The sequence below is a fragment of the Esox lucius genome, chromosome 19 (assembly GCF_011004845.1).
Source record: "Esox lucius isolate fEsoLuc1 chromosome 19, fEsoLuc1.pri, whole genome shotgun sequence".
In the NCBI taxonomy this organism is placed as follows: Eukaryota; Metazoa; Chordata; class Actinopteri; order Esociformes; family Esocidae; genus Esox; species Esox lucius.
Window position 1 is genome coordinate 9,488,277 of NC_047587.1, and position 23,252 is coordinate 9,511,528.

Below are 23,252 nucleotides of genomic sequence, written 5' to 3' on the forward strand. Positions count from 1 at the left end.
AACAGCCAGAAATACAGCGATACTAAAATTACTGTCTGGAGCAAAAAAAATAAAATTGTAAGAAGCATGACTGAGTCAGTAAATAGGAAATGTGTAATTTAATGCAACAGTTGTGACTGAATTACAATTAATCAAGGAAATAAATCACCAAACTGACAGACAAGGATGTTTAATACAGGTATATATTACATTGTGCCGTGTTATAATACAGTCAAGTCTGTTTAAATTCAAAAATAAGCACTGGGGGAGATAGTGAAACTTTAATTTTATTGTAAATTAATTGAACATGATCGACATTTAGTAACAATGAAATACTCATTAATCAATTAAGCATGTCAGGGCATCAGTTCTGCTCCCTTTTTGCTGAACGAAAGTTAAATTTCAAAATTCAATGAGTTAACTTGTGTTTAAGCCAGGAGGGTCACAAGTTTGACACGAGCTTTTCACATACGGGCTAGGACAAAACCATGAGAGGTAGGCCCGGCTGCTGGAAGAAATGTCTGAGGAGGCATTTTTCATAAATGAGGGGGCATATCTAATTCATATACCATTTGCACTGTTTATGGGGAAACAAAACTGAGTGGGCACAGATTGTATCAGGAGGATCACGCCCCCCCCCCGGCACCGAGCCTACCAATAAGGGGAACAAGTTGAGTGGTTGACAACAAAGGGGACTACTTGTTTGTGCAAAAGTAGAACGAGCCATTGAACATGACGGTAATCCTATACAGGATGGGACAGTAACCATGGTAACTGTTGTACAGTATATTATTCTAGTATCCTATATTGGCCCATTTTAAAGTTCTACTCCAAGTTTCATACATAAACTGATTTCTCTTAATAGTCTCATCATTGCAATTTCAATGTTTATTTTTTCCATGGGTCAAAGAAAAGGTGTGGTCTCTACACTATAATAAATATTGCACACACATATCGGCTTGTCTTGCATATGATGCTTCACCACCTCTCCTATGCACTATGTCTTACTCTATGTCCTATTTCGCCAATAATTACATCATGATTTTCACGTGTATTATACAGATTATTTTATGGTGTCTGTATAAAAGTATTAATAAAAGTAGACATCTTAAGTGTAATAACATTTGATAATTTTTCCTGCGAGACCAAACCTTTTTTCCTATCCCATTTACCTAATTCATACAAAGACAAAACAACCATCCAGTCATGCAATATTGGGAATTTCCACTTTGTGTCTTTAAGCGTTCTGCATCTCTTTGCCGATCTTGTAGCTCAGGATCTTGTTCCAGTCGATCTTGGTGCGCGTCACAGGAAGCTGGCGACGTAAGGCTTTGAAGGTAGTGTCCGACATGGTCTGGTAATTCTCATTAATTGCGGTCTAGCGGGGAAAGGGAGTTGAGGGCTTCAGTGTTACAACCGGATTCACAGCAGACGGGGAAAGCGTCACATGGCTATGCTTTATGGAGGCTACGTTTTGAAGTTACACTACTACAATGTGAACAACACTTGAGGAGACAAGTCCATATCAAAGCTGATCCCACTCCCTGATTCACACACCTGGTAGTCGTTCTCCGCAGCCTCCATGATCTTGATGAATTCCTTGGCAGTGGCAGCTTCGTTCTGGTGGAACACAGCAGAAGACGTGTGGAATGAAGAGACGTACAAATGAGAATACAAACAAATTTTTAAAAAGTGCCATGTGGGGACATGTCACATTGTTTTAGGCACATCAGGTGCTGAAACCCTCTATTCTCAACCACGACCACGGGTTGCAAGTTTTTGTTTTTGCCCAAGCACTCACACACCCGATTCCCTCTTTGAGTCCCGTAATTGACCCCTTTGAGTCCCGAGGACCAGGTTTGGGAAACCCTGCACGTGTTTGAATTCTCCCAGAATTGCAGTAAGGAAGAATAAGTATGACTTTCCTGGAAATCTTAGAAAAAGCAGCTTTAAAAATACCCGAATTATGGCCTGAAGTACACGGTCAATTAAGGATGACTGGGGATGCATTTTGCACAAAGTTTCGATGCCACTTATGGCAAGATCCATCACATTAGTTACGTGGGGAACGCTTAGCGTGTTCGTCTGTAAACCAACTCCACGAGCCAAGTAGCGCATCAGTTTAGTGGTGCCACAATGAACGTTGCGTGAATATTACACAACAAGGCATTTGAAAAAAGAGCCGTTTCACTTTAACATCAAACTTACAGCATGACGACAGACTTTAAGGTCTAGACTTTTTTTTTTTTTTTACAATGCTAAGAACCGCAGTCTCCATCTTTCAATTATTTTTATTTTAATGAACAACTCTTAATACATCACCCTTGTAAGTCTACTGGAAAGCCACATTGCTGCCAAACTGGAGATTTAAACCAAGCTGGAGGACTCTTCACATGTATTTCATTAAGCAAGTAGGCCCTATTACTTACAGAAATGGACATGGACTCCTGGACCTCTTTGTGGCTGACCAGCTGAACGTTACCATCTTCATAGTAATGCACCTATCAAGAAAGTAACAGGTGGAGTGTGAGCACAGATGGTTTTGACATCATCACACGTACCATGCAACCAGAGAGACACGCAGGCAGACAGAGAGGCACGCAGGCAGACAGAAAGGCACGCAGGCAGACAGAAAGGCACGCAGGCAGACAGAAAGACACGCAGGCAGACAGAAAGACACGCAGGCAGGCAGACAGAAAGGCACGCAGGCAGGCAGACAGAAAGGCAAGCAGGCAGACAGAAAGACACGCAGGCAGACAGAAAGACACGCAGGCAGACAGAAAGACACGCAGGCAGACAGAAAGACACGCAGGCAGACAGAAAGACACGCAGGCAGACAGACAAGAATGCACACACACCTGGATTTTCATGATGCCGGCCACCTGAGTGGTGGAGCCACCAATGGTGAATTTCCACTCTGACCTCCAGCGTCCGTTCCTTTCCAGAGAGCAGAAACACATCAAGATGGAGATTGTTGAAGATTAGTGGTAAAACTCTCAGAACTGGGTCTGGGTTGACTCTGCTGCTTCTCTCTCCACTAAGCAGCCGGCTCTTTCCTAAGAGGTATTAGATCTCATACAGGAGCCATGACATCACTAAATTCAGACAGCCCTAAGCTCAGTATAACCCACCCGCAAAGAGGATTGGCACAGGCCTTAAACGGCCCTTATCCATTTATATTAGTCTGATCAGGATTGGTTCAACGAGGTAATGGGGGGCCTAAAATATCTAACCAAAGAGCCAGGGGTTAGGTAATTACCAGCAAAAGCAAGATTAGATGGCATTTGAAAAGCATTTAGCAGTGAGGCAATTAAAGGTTTACACAAGGCTAGAAATGTTTTAATTCAGCCTGGAGAGACTTTGAAGCCAATAACAGGGAAACAACAGTCAAATCAACCATCTGAAATCTCCTTTCCTCTGTAAAGTCACACCTACAAAAGACAGACGATTGAAAAAGATCAGTGTTTCTTCCCCTAACAACCTGGTGCATAAGCGAAACCATATTTTGAATGAGTGGGATTGGCGGTGATCTGTCTGAGACATGGTGAGGTCACTTTCAGACAATATGAGATCACTCTTGATCTCATATTGTCTGAAATATGAGATCATTTGGCCATACCATGGCTGAAATATGAGATCATTTAGGACAGCTGGGCCATTTAAATGGACCGATCACATGACTGATGTCGATGAACGACCAAGGAAATCAAAACCAACAAGACACTGCACTGTAGCCCACTTGGTGGAGCACAGCACTTACACTGCCGGAGTTGTGGTTTCGACTGGGTGTTCATATAGAAAGTATGAAAATGTATGCACTCACTACTGTATATAGCTCTTTTCTACTAAAGGACTTAAAGGTAAATTAAAATGTATTCCAAATACATACCAGAAGTTTTTTGGTTGAAACTGATGGCATTCGATACAGACGATAATGGTTTGATGTCCGTCAATGGTTTTACCATATATCTAAAAGACAGAACAAGGTCAGTGAGTTTTACATACTGCACGATCAAACGGGCAACTCAACAGCGCATGACCAGAACCAGTGGGTGTCCTGCGGGCCAAACGTACGCTGCAGACACCACTGGGGTAGTGCTCCTTCACATAGGCCCGGACAGCCCCATCCACAGCACTCCTCCAACCCTCCATCGCTCCGTCTACATCCTGGTGCCGTGGGTCGCTGGCCTCCTTCCTCAGGTGGTCAAACTTAAAGGAGATCTTGTTCTTAGGGTCCAGGACCCTACCGTTGCCTAGGTCCCCATGCTCTGTGATTAAAACCTGGGGAGAAAAACGGAGGGGTGGGGAGACGGACGGATGAGAGGAAAAGTGGGAGGAGAGTGAAGGAGGGCAGAACAGGTTCGAAAGTGGGATAAGATATGGATTTATAGTTGTAAAATGTACTGCAGTCAGTAGGAATGGCTCAACAGAACATAATTATATTAGTGAAAAATATACACATGTTCATTTTGCTTAGAGAAATTATTTTTGTATTGACATAGCAATGAGATATTTTGCCATGACAAGGGGGTAAGATTACCCATTAAGTCCACATACGCTTTAAGCCCACTACCATTTTTATATTTTAATAATTTTTTGTTGTTGTTGTGATGTTTAATAAATACGCTTGTTACATCCAAGCAACTTTTTAATTTATGCCAATCAGATTGGTCATTTCTATATTATTACTCTTCCTGCTGGTCAATTTAGAAGATGCAGCAAAACTTTGGGTAAAAAAATTTAAACATTTGCAAAGCTGACACACATTGCACAGGACCATGACTGTGATGTGCGATGTACCTGAACAGACAACACATTGGAGCCATTATGACAGAGGAAGAGTCATCAGCATAATCTAAAAGAAGTGTAGCCTTGTCTACTTTATAGAGAGCTTGTAGTAGTTAAAATTCATGACACAAGTGGCATTTTGGTCAAAAATTATTTTAGTGTAGTAGAGCTGTGGATTAAAGAACATTAGTACCCATTAAGCTCAATCCAAATTTTTCACATATTTTATAAAACATCTTCTAAAATGGTGCAAGCAAATCTGTAGAACTTGAAACGAGAGATTACTCTCCACTGGAGAAAAAATAAATAAAAATCAGCGTATAATCGACATTTCTAAAATTGTTTCTTTGGTGGGCTTAATAGGTACGCTTACCCTACATCTTCTCAATACTAGCATTCTGCAGTCAAACAACTAAACATACCACAGTCTGGCCTGAAGACACTATTCATGTAAGTTCATGTGACTAGATTTTTACGATGTTTGCTTTAAATGATGCCAGGTCCTGAGACACTAGAATTCAATAGGTTGTGGTTCTAGACGTAAAATCCCCCACTTCTTGTTTCACTGTATTCCTGGAAGACACCCTAGGCCCTACCTGTTCTTCATATCCTTCTACTTTCACAGGGGTAAACTGGTCCACGTTGTACTGTGCAAAAGCACTACAGAAACAAGCAAAGAAAATTATTATTTCCTGGAGAGACAAAAATATTGCAACCCAGTATCATCCGTAAAAAAAATATAGCCATTCAGTTAGATGGTTTATGACAGGGGCAGAACATGGGTCTTCGTGTTGAGCCACTTACTGTGCGGCACCTTCCCTAAGCAGATTATCATTGTTGAGCAGCAATCGCACATCTGTGGGGAAGACCAGAACCTGAAGTCAGAGCTCAGAAACCTACAGTGCACAGTAAAAACAGGAGATCTCACATCAAATCCCATCATGCTCTCTCACATGCACACATTCCAGTCCCAGGATGGGGGGGGGGGCACATGGGCCAGACGGGAAAGAGATAGAGAGTGAGAGAGAGCGCAAGAGAGACAAAGAATGAGGCTAAAGCAGCCATGACAAGTTGACATACTGTGAAATCAAAGAAAGATTAAAGGAGACTCAGTGGCACACGCCACAGGAGGTGGGAGAGAGAGTGTGCTAAGCTGAGATAAGGAGGTGCAGACAGCCTTCCCAACACTCTAAGAGGTGACAACGCTAATCATGACAGGGGTAGGATTACAGACACACACACAGACACACAACTTAACCCTTCCTAGCTTCATCTAGCATCTACCTAAAAAAAAAAAAAAAAAAAAAAACTAGATTAGTGGTTGACAACCTCTAGTGCAGAGCAAATGTCTGGTCAGTGATTTCACCAGCCCCGGTGTCAGCATGTTAGACGGAGTGACATATCAGATGCCACAGTGTCCAGAGGGCCCTGGACCAAAACACTCACACAGCAGTTAAACTGGTCCCCAACAGATGAGTTTCATACATAAGAGGCCTTGGAAAAGCACGACAGTGCTGAGACCAATAATGACGGAAAGGGTTTTGAGCGTGAACACTGAAGAAGATCGAATAGACCCATTCACCACATAATGGATTTCATAACACATGCATTCACCACTGCAAAGTATACTAATGCCTTTACAGGTTAGCAAACTGGATCTGCTGCACAGTCAAACACACACACACCAAACAAAAAAAAACTAACAAAAAAAACACACCATTGAAAACTTCATTGAACTCTCCTGGTGGGGCATGGATGACGAAGTTTGCTGCTATGCGTACCTGTAAAACAAAAAAGCAACATAATTAAACCAAATTCAGGAATAAAACAACTTTCCAACATATATCTTTGAACAAGTGTGACAGGCAACATATTTTCTAAAAAGGAATACTTCACAGTCTAGACTGCAAGGAAGCTGTATTTTCATCCAAATATGGTCATTCAGTTAAAACTTGGTTTCAGTAGAAAGGGGAATGCCCTTAGATCTTGGTTAGGCTAATCAGTTGTGACAATCATGTCAAGATGGGGAACTTAGACACATGAATCAAGTAATCACTTTGTCTACAAAGGTCCACATTTACATGCTAGACTTTTGTTCTGTTATTCACTTCATCATAGATTAGATAAAATACACTAATATATTAATATAATATTTGCAATTAGATTTGTACAACTTCAAGCATGACTGACTGGATAATTGACCTGTTTAACATCTCGAGTAGATTACATTTTATCATTTTTAGCTATTGACTGTAGAGTACTTGAAAATGTCATGAGTACACAGGATTTGGCAAGTGAAGGAGTGCCATTGACAGACAAATGTATTACATTTGGGTCTACAATCAGCTCGAAATAATTTATTTTAATATTAAGGTGTGGTGGCCGGCCTTGAACACTATTCAGGTTACCCGTAGTTACGCATTCCTAAAGTATGAGGCTAACAGCCGATTTGTGAAGATATATTTAGCTAACATGCAATATTTGAAAATGTATCTCATCATCCATAACGGAAGATCTCACATTCGTAATGGTCAATCATCTCTGAAACAGCAAACCACGTCTCAACCCAAATATACAAAATATTTCCAGTATCTTCAAAACAAATGTCAATTTAGAAGAGTCATCTGTAATAGGATTTACACCAGGCATAAGAAAAATGCTAATTATAAACAGTTTTGGGGAAAGACGCTATTTTAAACGAAGTACTTCCCAAATACTTTGTTATTGTTTGTGTATTATTTGAAAACACAAATGTAGACCTCACTTTTTAACAGTGGCGTGATATGAGCTATAGATCCCAGTAGCATGTCGTGTAACATTAGCTGGAACGCTTAGCTGTTCTCTAGTTAGCCCCTAAACCTAGGAAGCATGTACCACTAGTCTAGGACATGTATACCAAAATTCAACATTCAACAAGTTATACCTGCGGCAGGACAAGCTATAAAGATTCCAAACCACACGCTGTATAACATTAGCTAGATTGACAAGTTAGCTCGTCTTTACAGACGTCCTAGTTGATTGTTTGTTTTTTTCCCCAATTAAAGTTTAATTTTGACTTGTTAAAACAGCAATAAAGCACTAACATAAATAATAAAAACAACATTAAGACAGCCACAGTTTCTCAAAAGCATATCACAATTTCTATGGTGGGAGTGTGACTATTTAACAGCATGACCTTCCCCAATAATGCATACATTGTCAAAGCTCTGGTCTTAGGAGGTTAAAACATCTGCACACGGCTGCCCTTTCCTCAGAGCAGAGCATCAGAGCCTACAGCACATAGGCTGCCCTTTCTTCAGTACAGCATCTCTGTCCTTCTCCCAGTTCTCAAATACCCTGCTGCAAAACCTCACTTCCTGCACGGAGGTCACATGTGAAACCGACAGCCCCAAATGTAGCTCTCTCTTTATAATAGAACATCAGAGCCTCCAGCATCTGCCACCTACTTCTCCACTATACTGCTGCAAAACAACACTTCCTGTACGGAGGTCACATGTGAAACTGACAGCAGCGGGGCATGGTGCCCCTCCCTCCCGAGTAGCTCATGACCATGTAAGGGCATGAAAATGTGCTGAGGAGCCTAGTAATGAAGTTCACCCCTCCCTCTCTCACTACCGGGGTGATGCGGCTTGGCTAGACCCCCCCCAGACTGTGTGTGTGTGTGTGTGTGTGTGTGTTCATCTGTCCCATGGGCCCAAATGTTTTGTGTATGTGTGACAACTTCAACGCTCAACATAGCTGCAGATTGATGCTCACAATTTTGGTATGATATGGAGAGACTATGAAATGTGTGTGTGTTTCTCGGGACAAAGAGTGTGTGTGTGTGTGTGTGTATGGAGGAGCCATTTGGATCAGGCAACCCTCATTACGCTCTAGAGCATGTAAACAAACATTCCTCAATTCTATGCCCCACTTACACTCACCCCTGGTAGTTCAGCTACACCGATTAATTTCTCCCTCCAGGTAAGGCCTACCCTCTGAAGTGTCATTGAAAAGAGACCCCTACTTCACCCCATCATTTAGCCTTTACCCGGCTAGAGGCGCAAGTGAACTACTATAATGGAAACCCTTCTCATTGGCCCCTTCCATCAGCCGAGAAGGTCCTGCCCACAACTCCACAACACATTGTTTCACCCCTTCTTCACATTCTCCATCACAGCCATGAGCTGGGACCAATTAGGGTGAAGTTGCTCAGGGACAGACTGGCTAGGAAGCCAGTGTACGATCTATCTGCCCAACCAACCGGCTGACATCCCAGTCTGAACCAAGGCTAATTCTCCACTGGGATATGCTCCAACAGGGAAAACGTTAAGTGTCGGCCAGAGAGCAAACTGACTGAATGGCGCTCGGCTAAGTCAGTATTGGCCAACAGCAGAACAGGTGTCATGACAGCAGATAATGCACAGATTCACTCTTATCCCTCCACATTGTTTCATTCATGTGTCGTATTGAAACTGGTTTCCTAGAAGTCCCAAGGAGTGTTTGCTGGTAAGGGAGCACTGTGGTTGGCATTACGGCCATTTTCTAAACAGGGGAAATATTTTCAGCACTTCAATTTCCATGAATGATCAAAAGACATTTCCTTTTACCGGATTGCCAGATGCATTCGGAAAATTATTATTGGAAGATAAAAAAAAATGTCAACGTCACAGCGTTCACAGTTAACAGAGTCACAGTAGACATTCATTACTATACCTGCAAAAATCTATTCTGTTGAGTTTGCAATTCCCAGCCCCATAGGCCACAATACTTCTATGAGGGTGTTATTGCACAGCACCATAACAAAGATCAAGGACTGACTAGATGACACTGAAGAGGAAGGCAACCCAGTGACCTGACAGGAGGGTTTCCATTAGTTGGCAATTGCCAGATTTTAGACAAAAAATAAATGAGAAAACTGAAAAAAATGTTTGTCTGCCAAACCGTCAGAGAGAAAAGTAACTGCCACACATGTAAATGTGTTACGTGTTAAGAAAAGTTTCCGTAAACATAGAACAGAGCATTTTAAGAGGGTTTTCAAACTATTTCCCAAAACGCCTGAGACAATTAACAAAAAGACCCAACACAGAATAAAGAAATCATTTCAGGAAAGGCACAATAACGGACAACAAAGCAAACAAGGCCCTGCTACACAAGATGATCTGGAGGTAGAAGGCAGGATGCCGTTGGGGTACTTCATTTCATTCTTTTCAAATTCACAAGCTGATTTGGGTTTGGTTAAGGAGCATGGCCCTCACGTAAATGCAATTTGTCATTCCCAGCACCGTGGGAGGACACCCTAATGGGGCCTCCAATGCATGTGTGCGACCGTCAAAAGTCTCCAATGTCAGGTAAATTTAAACGGTGCAGGCGCCACAACAGAAACCCTGCCTGACAGTGACAGAGGTATAATTACATTTATTAGCCGGGGGCACGTGGCGCACAGGGGTGGTGGGGGGGGGCACATGCAGCACCAGCCTGAGGCAGAGGCTTTGAGGGGGGAATCGGACAAGCCAGACAACTCATCTAGTGTGACAGCTAATGACAATAAGACTCCAAAAGGTGAATTGTACTGGCTACGCGTATCACCGGAGCGCTACTGACTACAGAGGGAAGTGACAACAAGGAGCATGGGAAGAATCATCCATTCCATACGGCAGTTTTAATTATTTCATGCTCACTACATATTGTTCACCTCCTTCCTGTCGCCGAGACATAAAGGGTATAAGAAAAAAAACAATTCAGGGGTCTCCAGTGTGACACATTGTCCTAAGGCGCTCTTTTGTAGACCACGCATATTTGCCAGGTATTGCCTGGGGGTGGGGGGGCGTTGTCGGCAGGGATTTCCTTATCTCGCGGTGCTCTAGCAACTCCCTCAGGCGGGTCGGGGCACCTGCAATAGCAAACTCAGGTCATCGGTTGAGTTAGCGTGTCGTCACAGACATTAGCGGACATCCTGGTTGAACATGCAAAAGGGACCAAACATTTTTTTTTTTAATAACTGAACGGCTCGTATTTCTAGGAGGAAGACATGCAATGATCTTCAAAATAATCTATGCGATAACATGTCTAAAATCATCACAGGGTGAAATGCACATGGAGCCAGTGAGCCGTTTCGTCAAGAGAAGGCCAACTAGGCTTTTACACAAGGCCAAGTGATTAACTGAAACCAACCGCGGTAAAGAGCTTCACCACATTGCCAAGCCTCTCCCCAAACTCACAGTCAGTTTACTGCGAAGCGGGCTGTCACGTCCGTGGGATGTAACACCTGACGCGGTGGCGCTAACATCGTATCACACCAAACGCAATGACACGTAACACTAACACGGACACTCTTTGTGGACACACGGAATCAGGTCATTTCACAGGAACAATCAGAACAGTCAAGGGGGCTTGTTGTGGGCTGGATGGAGAGAGAGTGGGACAGAGAGAGGCAGACAGACAGAGCGAGAGGGGGAGACCCCCTGGCTGTTGCAGACAGACCCCAGCCTGGGAGCATCTCGTATCCCCAGAAAACATACAGCTCTAGCGGAACCATACCAGATCTCACAATCACACCTCGTCAGGACACCGCAGAATGCTAAACCATTAGAGGGTGGGACGGAAGAGGTGTAATTTGGCCTGGCGGCATCCTGTTGAGGTAAATGCCCAGGGGTCATCACCTCTCTAGGGGGATAAATCCTTAATGCATCCATCCTGATATTTGTGATATAAATCAGTTCCTTGAGAACAGCACAACAGTACATCTGACCAATAACTCCAGGGTATGAGAAGGATAGCCTGGTAAAACAATGACCGTTCAGCGCAATTAAGGTTCATCTGGACAAGTATCTCTAAATGGGACAAAAGCACAAGAACGCCTACAGCTGTTCATCAACCACTTCGGTCCCTTCTAACTGTTCAATTACCTCACCCTAGGAATGGACACGTACCAAAGATTGATACACAAGGAGGTGAAACCCAAATCTTCACGGAACAGCTACTACAGCGACGCTTCAAAAAATGTGGCAACAACTTGAACTTCCAAAGTGGGGGCAGACAACACTAAATAATGAATTAACAAAGAGTGTGTCCTTCATCTTAACCCATTTCCCATGCTGATCATTTGGAGAGGGGACAGGGACAGGGACGGGGGGGGGGGTGCGGTAGCAAGACCCTTCCTTATATCATGTGGTATGGCTATTTCAGTGCATGAGCTGAACAGACAGTTACTGACCGGGCTACTTGCCCTGCAGAAACACACAACGACACAGGTCGTGTCTGGAAGTGACTCCAGCAGGGACAGCTAGAGTTGTCCATTTAGTTAGTTAGGGTTATCCAAATTCCCATCACAGCCACAGCATTCAATGGTTTCGTTAAAACTTGATGATACAGCTTAATGCAACCGAGGGAGCCAAATATCTACTTGGAAGTATGGCCGCACAAGCAATTTAAGAACAACATGTAAAGGCACTGCCAGAGCTTCAGGGAGGCAGGCTGTATTGTTTGACTGCGTAAGACAACATCGGGACCACCCCCCCCATGCCAGTCCATATCAGTCTCAAAACACAGGGCTCTAAAGTTTTTATCAAGCAAAATGCAAATGTGAGATCGATTCCGGGAGAATGGCTAATAAATGCCATGCAATGAACCGAAAAAAATATTTTTACCAAAATGAGGAACTGGAAGTGAACATTTTCAAACAGAACACGTCCTTAGCCATGAGCCTTGTTAAGTTCATTTTGAAAAATGCATTGTTTCCCAAACCAATAGGCATTTAATGCCTGCCACCGTAAATACTACAGGCTAACTTGTTCCAGCTGAATGTCATTTGGTTTATTTGTTTATACATTTGAATCCCCAACAGCTCCTAACAAAATTGCAGCTACTATTCCTGGGGTCCATAGAAATGTTTGTTTACAGCCCATGAAGTTTGTCTGGGCACTGGGGCAAAACCAACTCTACTGCCAGGAGGTTACATTCAGAAGGAAAACTCATCTAAGACTGTGAACGCTTTAGAATGAGCAGATTTTTACAATTCCAACCAGAGTCATATCTGTAGCAGTCATAACTGTAGCAGAACCGCTTCCAGACTGAATACCACCAGGGCTCATTCACATCCCAATCAAGGACAGCAAGGCAGACACGTACAGGCAGGAAAAGGCTCTTCGGGTGCTACATTCCTCACAAGAACATGTACAGGGAAGTAGGTCTGAATTGAGAATTCAAAATGTGGAAGTCCAACACTGTTGTATCACTCTAGGTCCATCCATGGTAACAACAGTTTGTGAATTAGCATAAAATGTATTCAGATTACCTAGGCTACACAACTAACAGCCCAAAACACCCGATCTTCTTAGTTTCAAAGTTAAATTGTGCAATTGCTTAAACTGCAATTACAGTTTAAGCTATTACAAAAAGCTTAAACTGTTATTAACTGTTTGGATGGGGTAGACAATTGTAGACATCGATCAATCGATCAAGTAGGTGTTACGGGACAACAACAGACAAATGGTTTGAAACAGTCGTAATGTTTGCAAGCTTGCTAATGGCTCTGTGAGGAGGAACTTCGTGTATCACCCCTTTACCAGCACAGTCAATATAAAGTGAAAAGGAAAATACAAAAAAATGACATACTGCATCAACCAGGCTACTCCATTAGACAAAGACAAATTCTTGATATCCCTGGGCCGTGAAAGACAAACCTTTGAAAGTTCTCTGCTCTGACGCTGGTGTCCCATGACATTCCGGTGCTTTGATAAAGTTCAAACCTCACTTTGATGAAGTGCAACAAACTTGCCCTGCTAGGCACTGTTAATGTCACCCAAAAAAGTATGAAATACAATTGTCTGACACCACCAGCCTCAAAATAAAAACCAAACATAGTTTCCACGTTGTGTCACTTGCCATGTAAACCAGCGTTTCACAGTTACTCATCTAGTCTAATCTGCCTTACAATTTGACAGCATGCTGCTGCAGACAATAACTACTACATAGAGTGCATGCATAAACATTGATATCCATGTTTCAATTTGATTTGGAAAGGTGTAATGCCAATTACAAAAGTGTTGTTGTGACTTAATTCATTTTTGATTGTTCCTTAATTAATGAAAGTCTCACTGGGATAGGCCTATATTGTCTGTGCTATTGCTAGAGAAAAAGGGATATACTCGTAGTTGGTGTGGGGCAGAGTTCTGGTTTAGGGGAAATTCAGGTCAGACTGATGGTACCACTGTAAATGTTACTTCACATAAGGTGGTGGGTGCAGTTCTAACACCCGTCCGACATTAATTAAATAGAGCGCACAGCATTAGCTAATGTCTCCGTGACTGATGATGAGGAAAACGGAGCCACACCCATTGGACGATGCCCTGTCAAAATCCTAACAAACTTCTGACGTAAAGATGTTGTGGACAAACTAGTTGAAACGTAAATATTGTTGTAATGACCTATATAAATGTACTGACATTCCTTAATAAAACCTAAGATGTACAGTCAAACCTCACTATTTCGGCCATTCAGTTACTACACTACTACAGTACCGGGTGCGCGTTAGCCAGCTTTCTAGCGACAACGCTATAGTTCCGTTATAACGCTGTAGACAGTTTGGCCTATATTCAAAGCCAATATTTACCTCTACAATTGTCACGAAAACGAGCAGCAGAAAAATGCACACTGTCACCAATACATCCGTGAATATATAGTGCGAATAGGGCGTATAGTGACTGTGGCTAGTAACGTTTACTAGCCAACGCGTTGGTTACCACAACGTTAGCTAGATGCTCGTTCGTGACAAGTTCAAGACATGATCACAAAGCGGTAAACGCACATGAAAATGAAACCAGTGGTGGGAACAAGGTTCTCGATTAAAAGGGGTTAGGGGTTACGTTTGGATAATTTTTTATTTCCTGCACAGTTCCTATTTTAGAGTTAGGACCGTACAAGGAGTCTCCATTTGAGATTCGTAAAGGAGCGGAAGTTGGGCAGAGGCTGCCGAGCTAAAAATAATAGACTAGCCAAGCGAGAATCGCGAGCTGTTTGTTAAGATTGTATGCATGGTATTTTAACTAAAGGCATGTACATAAATTGACAGACGCACGTGGCATGTGCAAATAAATATTTCATTCAACGCAATTAACAGACGATAAAAACGATGTCTTACCTTCTCCTCATCAGATAACTGCTCCTCATGATCCGCCATCTTTTCTTCCGGCACCACCAGCTTGTCAGAGCCGAAACTGACGTCATCAAGTGGGAGGTTTCCGAAAAATCATAATACTGTTCAGATTCAGAATCACCTTCAATCGCTAAATAAATGTATACATGCTGAGGATTTTACGTGGTTTATTTGTGTAGAGAACACTGTAACGGAATCCATACAAAGGTTGCGTACACTATATACAGGGTGTTGAGCATGGAAAATAATATCAGCGATCAGTAAAATGCGTGCATAGCAATCTAAATGCAGAGTTGAGCACAGTTCTTTTGTGCAGCTGTTTAATTTGAAGCTACTTGGAGCTACTACTCTGTGTGGGACCGAATGATCTGTTGCTGAAAAATAATTTTTGAGGTAGCAGAATTGTTTAAAATCCTGATTGACTTGTAATACTTGCCTCCCCTTTCATCTGCGGGAAGATGCTTTTTAGAACAGCGGGTGGTCAAATGTGCGACAATTGCACTGGAGTCATGTAGGACCCTAGGGCAAGCAGGTGCTAACTAATGACTCTTTCTGCGGACCTACAACGAGATGCCGTTTATCCTTGCAGCGGCAGACCCAGGTGTATGCCCCTAATTAGGGGTTTGCAATAATAATAAAAAAGGGCTAGAAATCACGCGTGACAGCTTTCCCACAAGTGTTATATCTGCTGGTATGTCTCTTGGTGATTGCTGTAATATTGTCCTCCCAAATGAGATTCTGAATTGCAGTGATTCAGCTGAACTGAGAGGTGCAGGGCGTTTCCCGAATTCATCCACCACCTCCACAGTCCACCTCCACTGTTTTGAACCCTAAATTATGCTGAATGCATCAGGCAACCAGCTGGTTGACCTGTCCACAGTATGCATTGTTGGAGGCAGTTGGTATAGAATGAGTAGAGAATAGTTTGATAATTTGGTGTACACATTAATTACAATTAGTGGCAACTTCTTATTCATATACTCCTGGGAGTATATACTGTCATTAATGTGCAAAAGTGTAAGTGTGAAAAGAGCAAAGGTTGCATTACCAGTTGTGGTATATTGTTATTTTTTTCGCTACCTGTATTCATCCCATTGACCAAATTTGCAGTGACGTATCAATTCAACAGGTATTCATGTGGTATCATGTAACTGTATCATGGACACTAGTCCTTTCCACTAGATGGCACGTTTATCCTGCATTGTAAACGCTTCTGCTGGGCAGGGTTTCCAATCACATGTAATTTTACATTTTAAGTCCTTTAGCAGACGGTTTCATATGTATATGTTTCCCAAATGCATATTGCCATAGTATCTTATGGTTAAAAAGAGAAACATTTCATTATAATGCTTTTGGAAAACCGGGACATGGGGAATTACCCGGATGCTCTGTGAAAACCCTGAATCTCCATCAGCCATTCTTGATTACCAGCAAAACACAACCCTTGTAATAACTTGGCTCACACAGCCCATGCCGTCATTGTCCCTGGAAGTGAAGTCTACACTGAACCAAAATATAAACACAACATTTGAAATGTCAACCACATTTTCCTGAGCTATACTGAGCATTTCTTCTTTGCCAAGACAATCCATCCAGGTGTCAGGTGTTTTATATCGGGAAGCTAAATAAACGCTATGATCATTAAATAGGTCCACCTTGTGCTGGAGAAAACAAAAGGCCGCCTGAGAAATGTGCAGTTTTGTCACACAGAACAGTTGTAGAGATGTCTCAAGTTTGAAGGTAGTGCACAATTGGCATGTTGAGTGCAGAGTGTCCACCAGAGCTGTTGCCAGAGAATTGACTGCTCATTTGCAGTGTTTGCATGTTATGTTTATATTTTTAATGAGAGTAATTTAAAGCTGTGCCTGACTTTTGCCTGGAGCGGGTCCTACGTTTTGGAAAAGTGCAGGCTACTTGTTCCTCTATAAAACAAGTAGCCTAAAACGTGCTCTCCTCTGGTGATTCATCTTCAGAAAGCCTGACTAACTCCATGATGAGTCTGTGCAAACCTATGTTGTTACCCCGAGGGGGTTCGCTCGCTTAGGCAGGTTTGGTAGTGTGGGATAGACTGTAGCATGTTACATGTAGCTAACTCTTATTCAGAGTGAGTTACATTATTCAGTGAATACATTTAATGCATTTACATATATTATGTCTGTAAGAAATGGGTGAATGAGCCAATTGGAAGGTGGAGAGGATTAGGTGGCAATGATGGTGATTGGCCAGATTGGAAATGTAGCTGAGACAATGGAGTTAACATTGCTAATCATATAATAATTTTCACAATAAAAGTTAAGACATCCCATCCCAAAATGGCACTCCACGCATGGCATTATCACATTCACTGCATTGGGGCATTTGGTTTTGATCTGTAGACGAGAGGGAATACCACTTTCATGAGCACTCTGTCCCACATTAAGAATCAACCAGGCACAACCCTATTTGGATTCAGAGGCAAGCCAGCAGTTTGAGCTGACACAAGCAATTCATCTTGATTTCCAAGCAGAGTCCACAGTTGAGTGTATAGCTAGGTTAACATAGTGAGTGGCTGATCCGCTGATTTCCCCATTGACTCGACACTGCTGCCTTCACTTACCAGGCTCCGTTTGACCCCACCCATAAACATGTCATTCAGACAACTCGTTGCATTCCATTGACTCTTCATGAAGCTTGGGATCTCCAACCTGGTTATTGGATGGAAACATTCTGCTGCTCCGCATATGTGCACAGGCCACAGGCCCAGGTAATGAAGCCGTCATTCCCAACACCTTTGGCACGTGTAGATGTTAGATTTTTTCAGCAGCCTGAAATGGTTCCTCTGCTGATGTGCCTTCTTGTTGATGGCTGCAATGTTGTCCTCCCACTCGAGGTTGTGTGAGATGACGGTCCCTAGGAATTTGAATTATTGAATGGGCTTTCTTGGTGTGTGTGTTTTTGGCAGACTCTTCCTAGTTAAGGAATTGCGGTTTATCGGAAGCAGAGCGGCTGGCTGGATCCTGATTCACTGTCTGGAGCCTGCTGGTAGTTGCTGGAACAGGGCACGGCCTTAATCACTGCTCAGCACCCCATAAGGGCCACAGTTGTATAGGACAAAATTGCTCTAAGTGTCGACTGATGGTGGTGACACAGTGTGGTTGCTAGAAAATTACACAGCCGTTTATCACAATTCAGCTGTTTTACATATTAACATAACCTAATGATTTAAGGATATACAGGCCTGCTCCAGGACGAAGTGTTTTCCTACTTTTGGGTGTAGCTAACGGGGGAACCAAATAAATCGTAAATAGACAAACAGCGGAGGGAATGGCCTTAGTCTTACGGAGTGATTACAAAATGAGAATAGGTGGAAGCAACATGTACAATCTCTTAAAATGGACGTTGTCTATTTTGGTGTAAAACGTGAGGCATGTAAAAACGTGGCTATGTTGAGTTACGCTTTACACGTCTCGCGATTGTAATATTGAGCCTGATGTGGATTTAGCCATATGTCAAATGACAGTCAGTTAGGGACTTTCTCCACTCAAACCTCCACAGGACAATGATTGGCCAACAGATCAAATGACCTGTCTTACAGGCAGTCTAACCGACAGGTATATGCTCCAGTAAAACGTGATGAATATCTTACTGTCCTATCTGTCTGAAGTTGTCTAAAACACACACAAACACACATGCACTTTGTAGACCTTAGAATGAATACCCTGCAAGGAGAACATCAATAAAAGCGGGTTTGTTTTGGCACCCGCTACTCCATCATACATTGGGCCCAACTAATCAATTTCTATCATTAAAGTTCTATCATGGACTGTCTTCTATTCTGTCTTTTGAAGTGAGTCAGAGGCGGTGGATATTTGTTGAGGTGTCCTGGGTCACAGACATACAATGTTGCTACTAACCTGTGATTACGGATCTTGCATTGAAAGGTGTGATAATGATACTCTGTTTTGTAATGCCTCAGTCTTTTGTTAACCTGAGCTATGTGTTCTATGTTGTCCTCCCTCCTTGGGCAGGTGTGACACCACATGGAGGCAGTTACACCCTGATACTCACAAGTCAGCCTGTCATTAGCCATCAAAGGGGACTTTTTGACACCTTTTGACCTCATCCAAGAAAATCATTTTTTGTTCTTTGTTCCCAGCTGTTGTAGATGGACCTAAAAGATCTGTCTCTCTCTCTTAGTATAATTCTTATCATCACACACCAGTCTACTTCTACTGCCAGTCGTCTCAGGCTTCTGCTACACTTAACAAGACAATAATCCAAACATAGTATCACTGGAGAGACAAGAGACCCTGGTCCACTGGAGAGACAAGAGGGTCTGGTCCACTGGAGAGACAAGAGGGTCTAGCCCCCGGAGAGACAAGAGGCCCTGGTCCACCAGAGAGACAAGAGGCCCTGGTCCACCAGTGAGACAAGAGGCCCTGGTCCACCAGAGAGATGCCCAGTCTTCCAAGTGATTCATACTCCCTAACAAATTACGCCCTATCCATGAATAATAGACGACTTGACCTCAGCTCATAGCATTCACCCCAAATACAATATATGATGACTCCATTGGGGTGTGCGTTTAAACCCAGAAGAGGGACACTAATGTGGGGATCAAAAGGGGATCTGAGGCCACATAAAATGTCTGTGGAGATGTTGAAAGCCCTGGGTCTGTTGCTGCCTCTGCCATTGTGATGACATGCATAGGAGCCGTCTGTGAATCTACTCATTACCATTGTGACCAGGGCTCCTTTCACTTCATTTCTAAAGCACTCTTTGTGTGAGTCACCCTCAGTAACCCGTTAGTCATTCCAGATACCCATTACAGTCACCTGGCTTTAGATAATCATCACTTGAAACAATCAATAGATGGTCAAAGAGTGGCCGGCAGTTTCAGGATGAGATTACAGGACTGGTTGAACTACAGTATCATTACAATATAGTAATTTTGAACAGTGCCCTTCTTTATACTCCTTTCAATTGTCACTGTAAGGATGTTTAACTAGTTGGCCCAACATGAAAGGCAGTACCAGCAGGGTAACTGAGATTATATTCACACCCCCAGACCTTTAGTCTCGTTGGCCCACTAGATCGTTGAGAGGGGCTGTCTGTGTCTGCATCGTGCCAATACTCCCTGGGCATTCCTTTTATCTTTTCATATTCGTTTATTAAAGAATACATTGCGTTATTATGTTTTTCACAAATTTGGGGAATCCACAGAATTTGCATTGTTTGGAAATTATCATAACGTAACCTTTCCTCTAAGGCTTGAACATACATTATGTTATTTGACCTACACGTTGAAAGACGTTATAACATCTGTACATAGTATATTATCCACGTCAAGGCCGACTTTTAAACTTTAAACATTCCATCTCAAGAAGGTGCCAAGAGTGACAACGAAGCCGTGCACACCACTTCCAACCTAAACTCTGGAATCATTTTTCTTCCCAAAGTTTCCTTCACTTCGTACCTGAGACAGCATAAACGTTCCCCAAATGCCACACTATTCCCTGTGAAGTGCACTCCTTTCAAACAAGAGCCCTATACACCCTGGTCAAAAGTTGTGCACTCTATAATAGGCACGAGACATCCTTTGGGACTCGCTCTACCGATGATCCAGAGTAGGATCTAGCTCCTCATAAAAGCCAGTAATAACATGACATAATATACTGTGGATATAAAAAGTCTACACACCCCTGTTAAAATGCCAGGTTTTTGTGATGTAAAAGAATGAGACAAAGATAAATCATGCCAGAACTTTTTCCACTTGTAATGTGACCTATAATGTGAACAATTCAATTGAAAAACAAACTGAAATCTTCGAGGGGGAAAAATGAAAAATAAAAACAACACTGCACATCACCCAAAGAACACCATACCCACAGTGAAGCATGGTGGTGGCAGCATCATGCTTTGGGGCTGTTTTTCTTCAGCTGGAACCGGGGGCTTAGTCAGGGTGGAGGGAATTATGAACAGTTCCAAATACCAGGCAATTCTGGCACAAAACCTTCAGGCATCCATTAGAAAGCCGAAGATGATGAGGAAGTTCACCTTTCAGCACGACAATGACCCAAAGCACACATCCAAATCCACGAAAGCATAGCTTCACCAGAAGAAGATTAACATTTTGGAATGGCCCAGCCATAGCCCAGACCTGAATCCAATTGAACATCTGTGGGGTAATCTGAAGAGGGCTGTGCACAGGAGATGTCCTTGCAATCTGACAGATTTGGAGCACTTTTGCAAAGAAGAGTGTGCAAATATTGCCACGTCAAGATGTGCCATGCTAATAGACTCCTACCCTTAAAGACTGAGTGCTGTAATAAAATCAAAAGGTGCTTCAACAAAGTATTAGTTTAAGGGTGTGCACATTCATGCAACCAGGTTATTGTGAGTTTTTTCTTTTTTCTCCCTCAAAGATTTCAGTTTGTTTTTCAATAGAATTGTTCATGTTATAGGTCACATTAAAGGTGGAAAAATTTCTGAAGTGATTTATCTTTGTCTCATTCTTTTACATCACAAGAACCTGGCATTTTAACCGGGGTGTGTAGACATTTTATATCCACTGAACATAACATTCAGCCATGTCTGGGGCTGTATGAGATGACCCTGGAGAAGTGTATGTGTGTACAGGTAGCAAAAATCCAACAGCCTGTTGGTATGAATCTTGGATATGTTCTAGATAGTGTAGACAGAGGTTCTGAACTTTGCCTGTTCCTGTTTAAATGTACACCCTATACATTGTGAAATATATCTGAATAGTTTTAAGTTGATCATTGTAGTTTTTCTTTTTTAAACACCACCTTAATGTTACTTTCTGTTTATCTTGTGTTGGATAAAAAATTATAATTGCAGTTTAGCTGCAATTGCTCCCAAGTACCAATAGGGGGCAAACACACTCCGAAAATAACTGCTGTTTACAGACTTCTCCGAATCAATCACCAATAATAATTTATGTCGCTCCAAAAGCAAAATACAGCATAAAGCATTTAAACTATGAGGGATGGGTGGATAATGAATAGGAATGAGGAGTTGTTTACTTTAAAATCTTCCAACTTTCTCCTGGCAGTGGCATTGCCAAAGCTCATTAGTGGCTTAACGAGTGCATGTTGACTGGGGGTCAGAATGGGTGATGGGGAGAGGTTGGAATAGTTTCATTATCAGTTGGCATATGGCATTAAAGTTGGAGAAGATTGCAGTGTACAGTAGCGGTTAATTGAACTGGCAACTGCTTCTTCCAAAAGATGTTGACTAACCCATTGTCACACACACATGGGGTCTGCCCACCTGCTCATTCTATGGGCATGTGTGTGTGTGTGTTAGGGTGTCAGAAAAAGAGGCAAAGGCAACGACAAAGCAGAATACGGGAGGGGTCACGGGCGGGAAGCTTCATCCATTCCAGAGCAACAGATTAGCACTCAGAGGGCCTCCACTCAATCTCTCTCCTTATCTAAGGTACTCTAGCTAAGACCAGTGTGGAAAAATTAAGCTATAGGTAATGACAGGCTGCTCTTAAAAAGATATGTGGATCTGTGGTCGAGTGGTAACATTCCTGCCTCCATGCTCATGTACGTCTCCCTGCTGGAGACCAGGGTTCAGTAACCGTCTCTACCCGTCACCTTGTCTCCCTCTAATTCCCACTGTTCAGTAACAAAACCCTTGGGGGAAAAACCTTTAAGGAGAGTGAGTGCCTTTTTAAACTGTTGTGTTCAGCAGGAAGAAGCGGAGTGAAACAAGGCAGCTCCATATGTGTAATCAGCTTGGTTTTTGGTTTTTCCGTCACTATGGTGTGTTCTAATAAACCTTTCCAGGTTCACAAAGCAACTGAAGGACAGCCTGCAGTAAAATCTCAGGTCACGGCCTAGCAAAACAGAGGAAGATGCTGGCTCGTCTAGACAACAAAACAAAGGGTTGGAAAGAGAAAAGGGTATGAAAAGGTGAGGGGTCGGAGGTCAGTACTCCCTAATGATAGCAGAGAAGGCTGAAGGAGTTAGGACAAAGCAAACAGGCCAGAGACAAAAGCTATGACCTGCTAAGGTGTAATGTAAAGAAGACCTCCAATCTGTCAATGGAAAGTGCTCAACCCTCAACACAGGGTTACCACAGGGTTATTTAACCCAAATAAACATTCAGTAGTATGAGCACCTACTGTATATACGGATGTTTCCCCCAGCTCTTAGCCAAACTCTCCAGGGTTTTAGCTCTTCCATCTTTCAGCTGACAATCCCACCACATGGATACTTTGTGGGTGTCACTAGGTTGCTGAGGTAAAGAGAACCTTATCACAGTTTATTTCTCTGCCTCACCGTCAGGTTTCTGCTATAAACAGATTGGAAAGGATGTGCAGACAGATACTGATGCCGTC

General features: G+C 42.7%; 1 protein-coding gene across 1 annotated transcript; it reads right to left on the minus strand.

Moving 5' to 3' along the window:
- Positions 1 to 153: 153 nt before the first annotated feature.
- On the minus strand, positions 154 to 14,982 carry LOC105029521 (capping actin protein of muscle Z-line subunit alpha 2). Its single transcript, XM_010902920.4, has 10 exons — positions 14,888 to 14,982; positions 6,485 to 6,548; positions 5,572 to 5,623; positions 5,364 to 5,427; positions 4,054 to 4,260; positions 3,869 to 3,948; positions 2,838 to 2,916; positions 2,409 to 2,480; positions 1,537 to 1,599; positions 154 to 1,357 (listed from the first exon to the last, which is right to left on the minus strand). The coding sequence occupies exons 1-10, from the start codon at positions 14,924 to 14,926 to the stop codon at positions 1,217 to 1,219; spliced, it is 861 nt and encodes a 286-aa protein (XP_010901222.1). The 5' UTR covers positions 14,927 to 14,982; the 3' UTR covers positions 154 to 1,216.
- Positions 14,983 to 23,252: the final 8,270 nt, after the last annotated feature.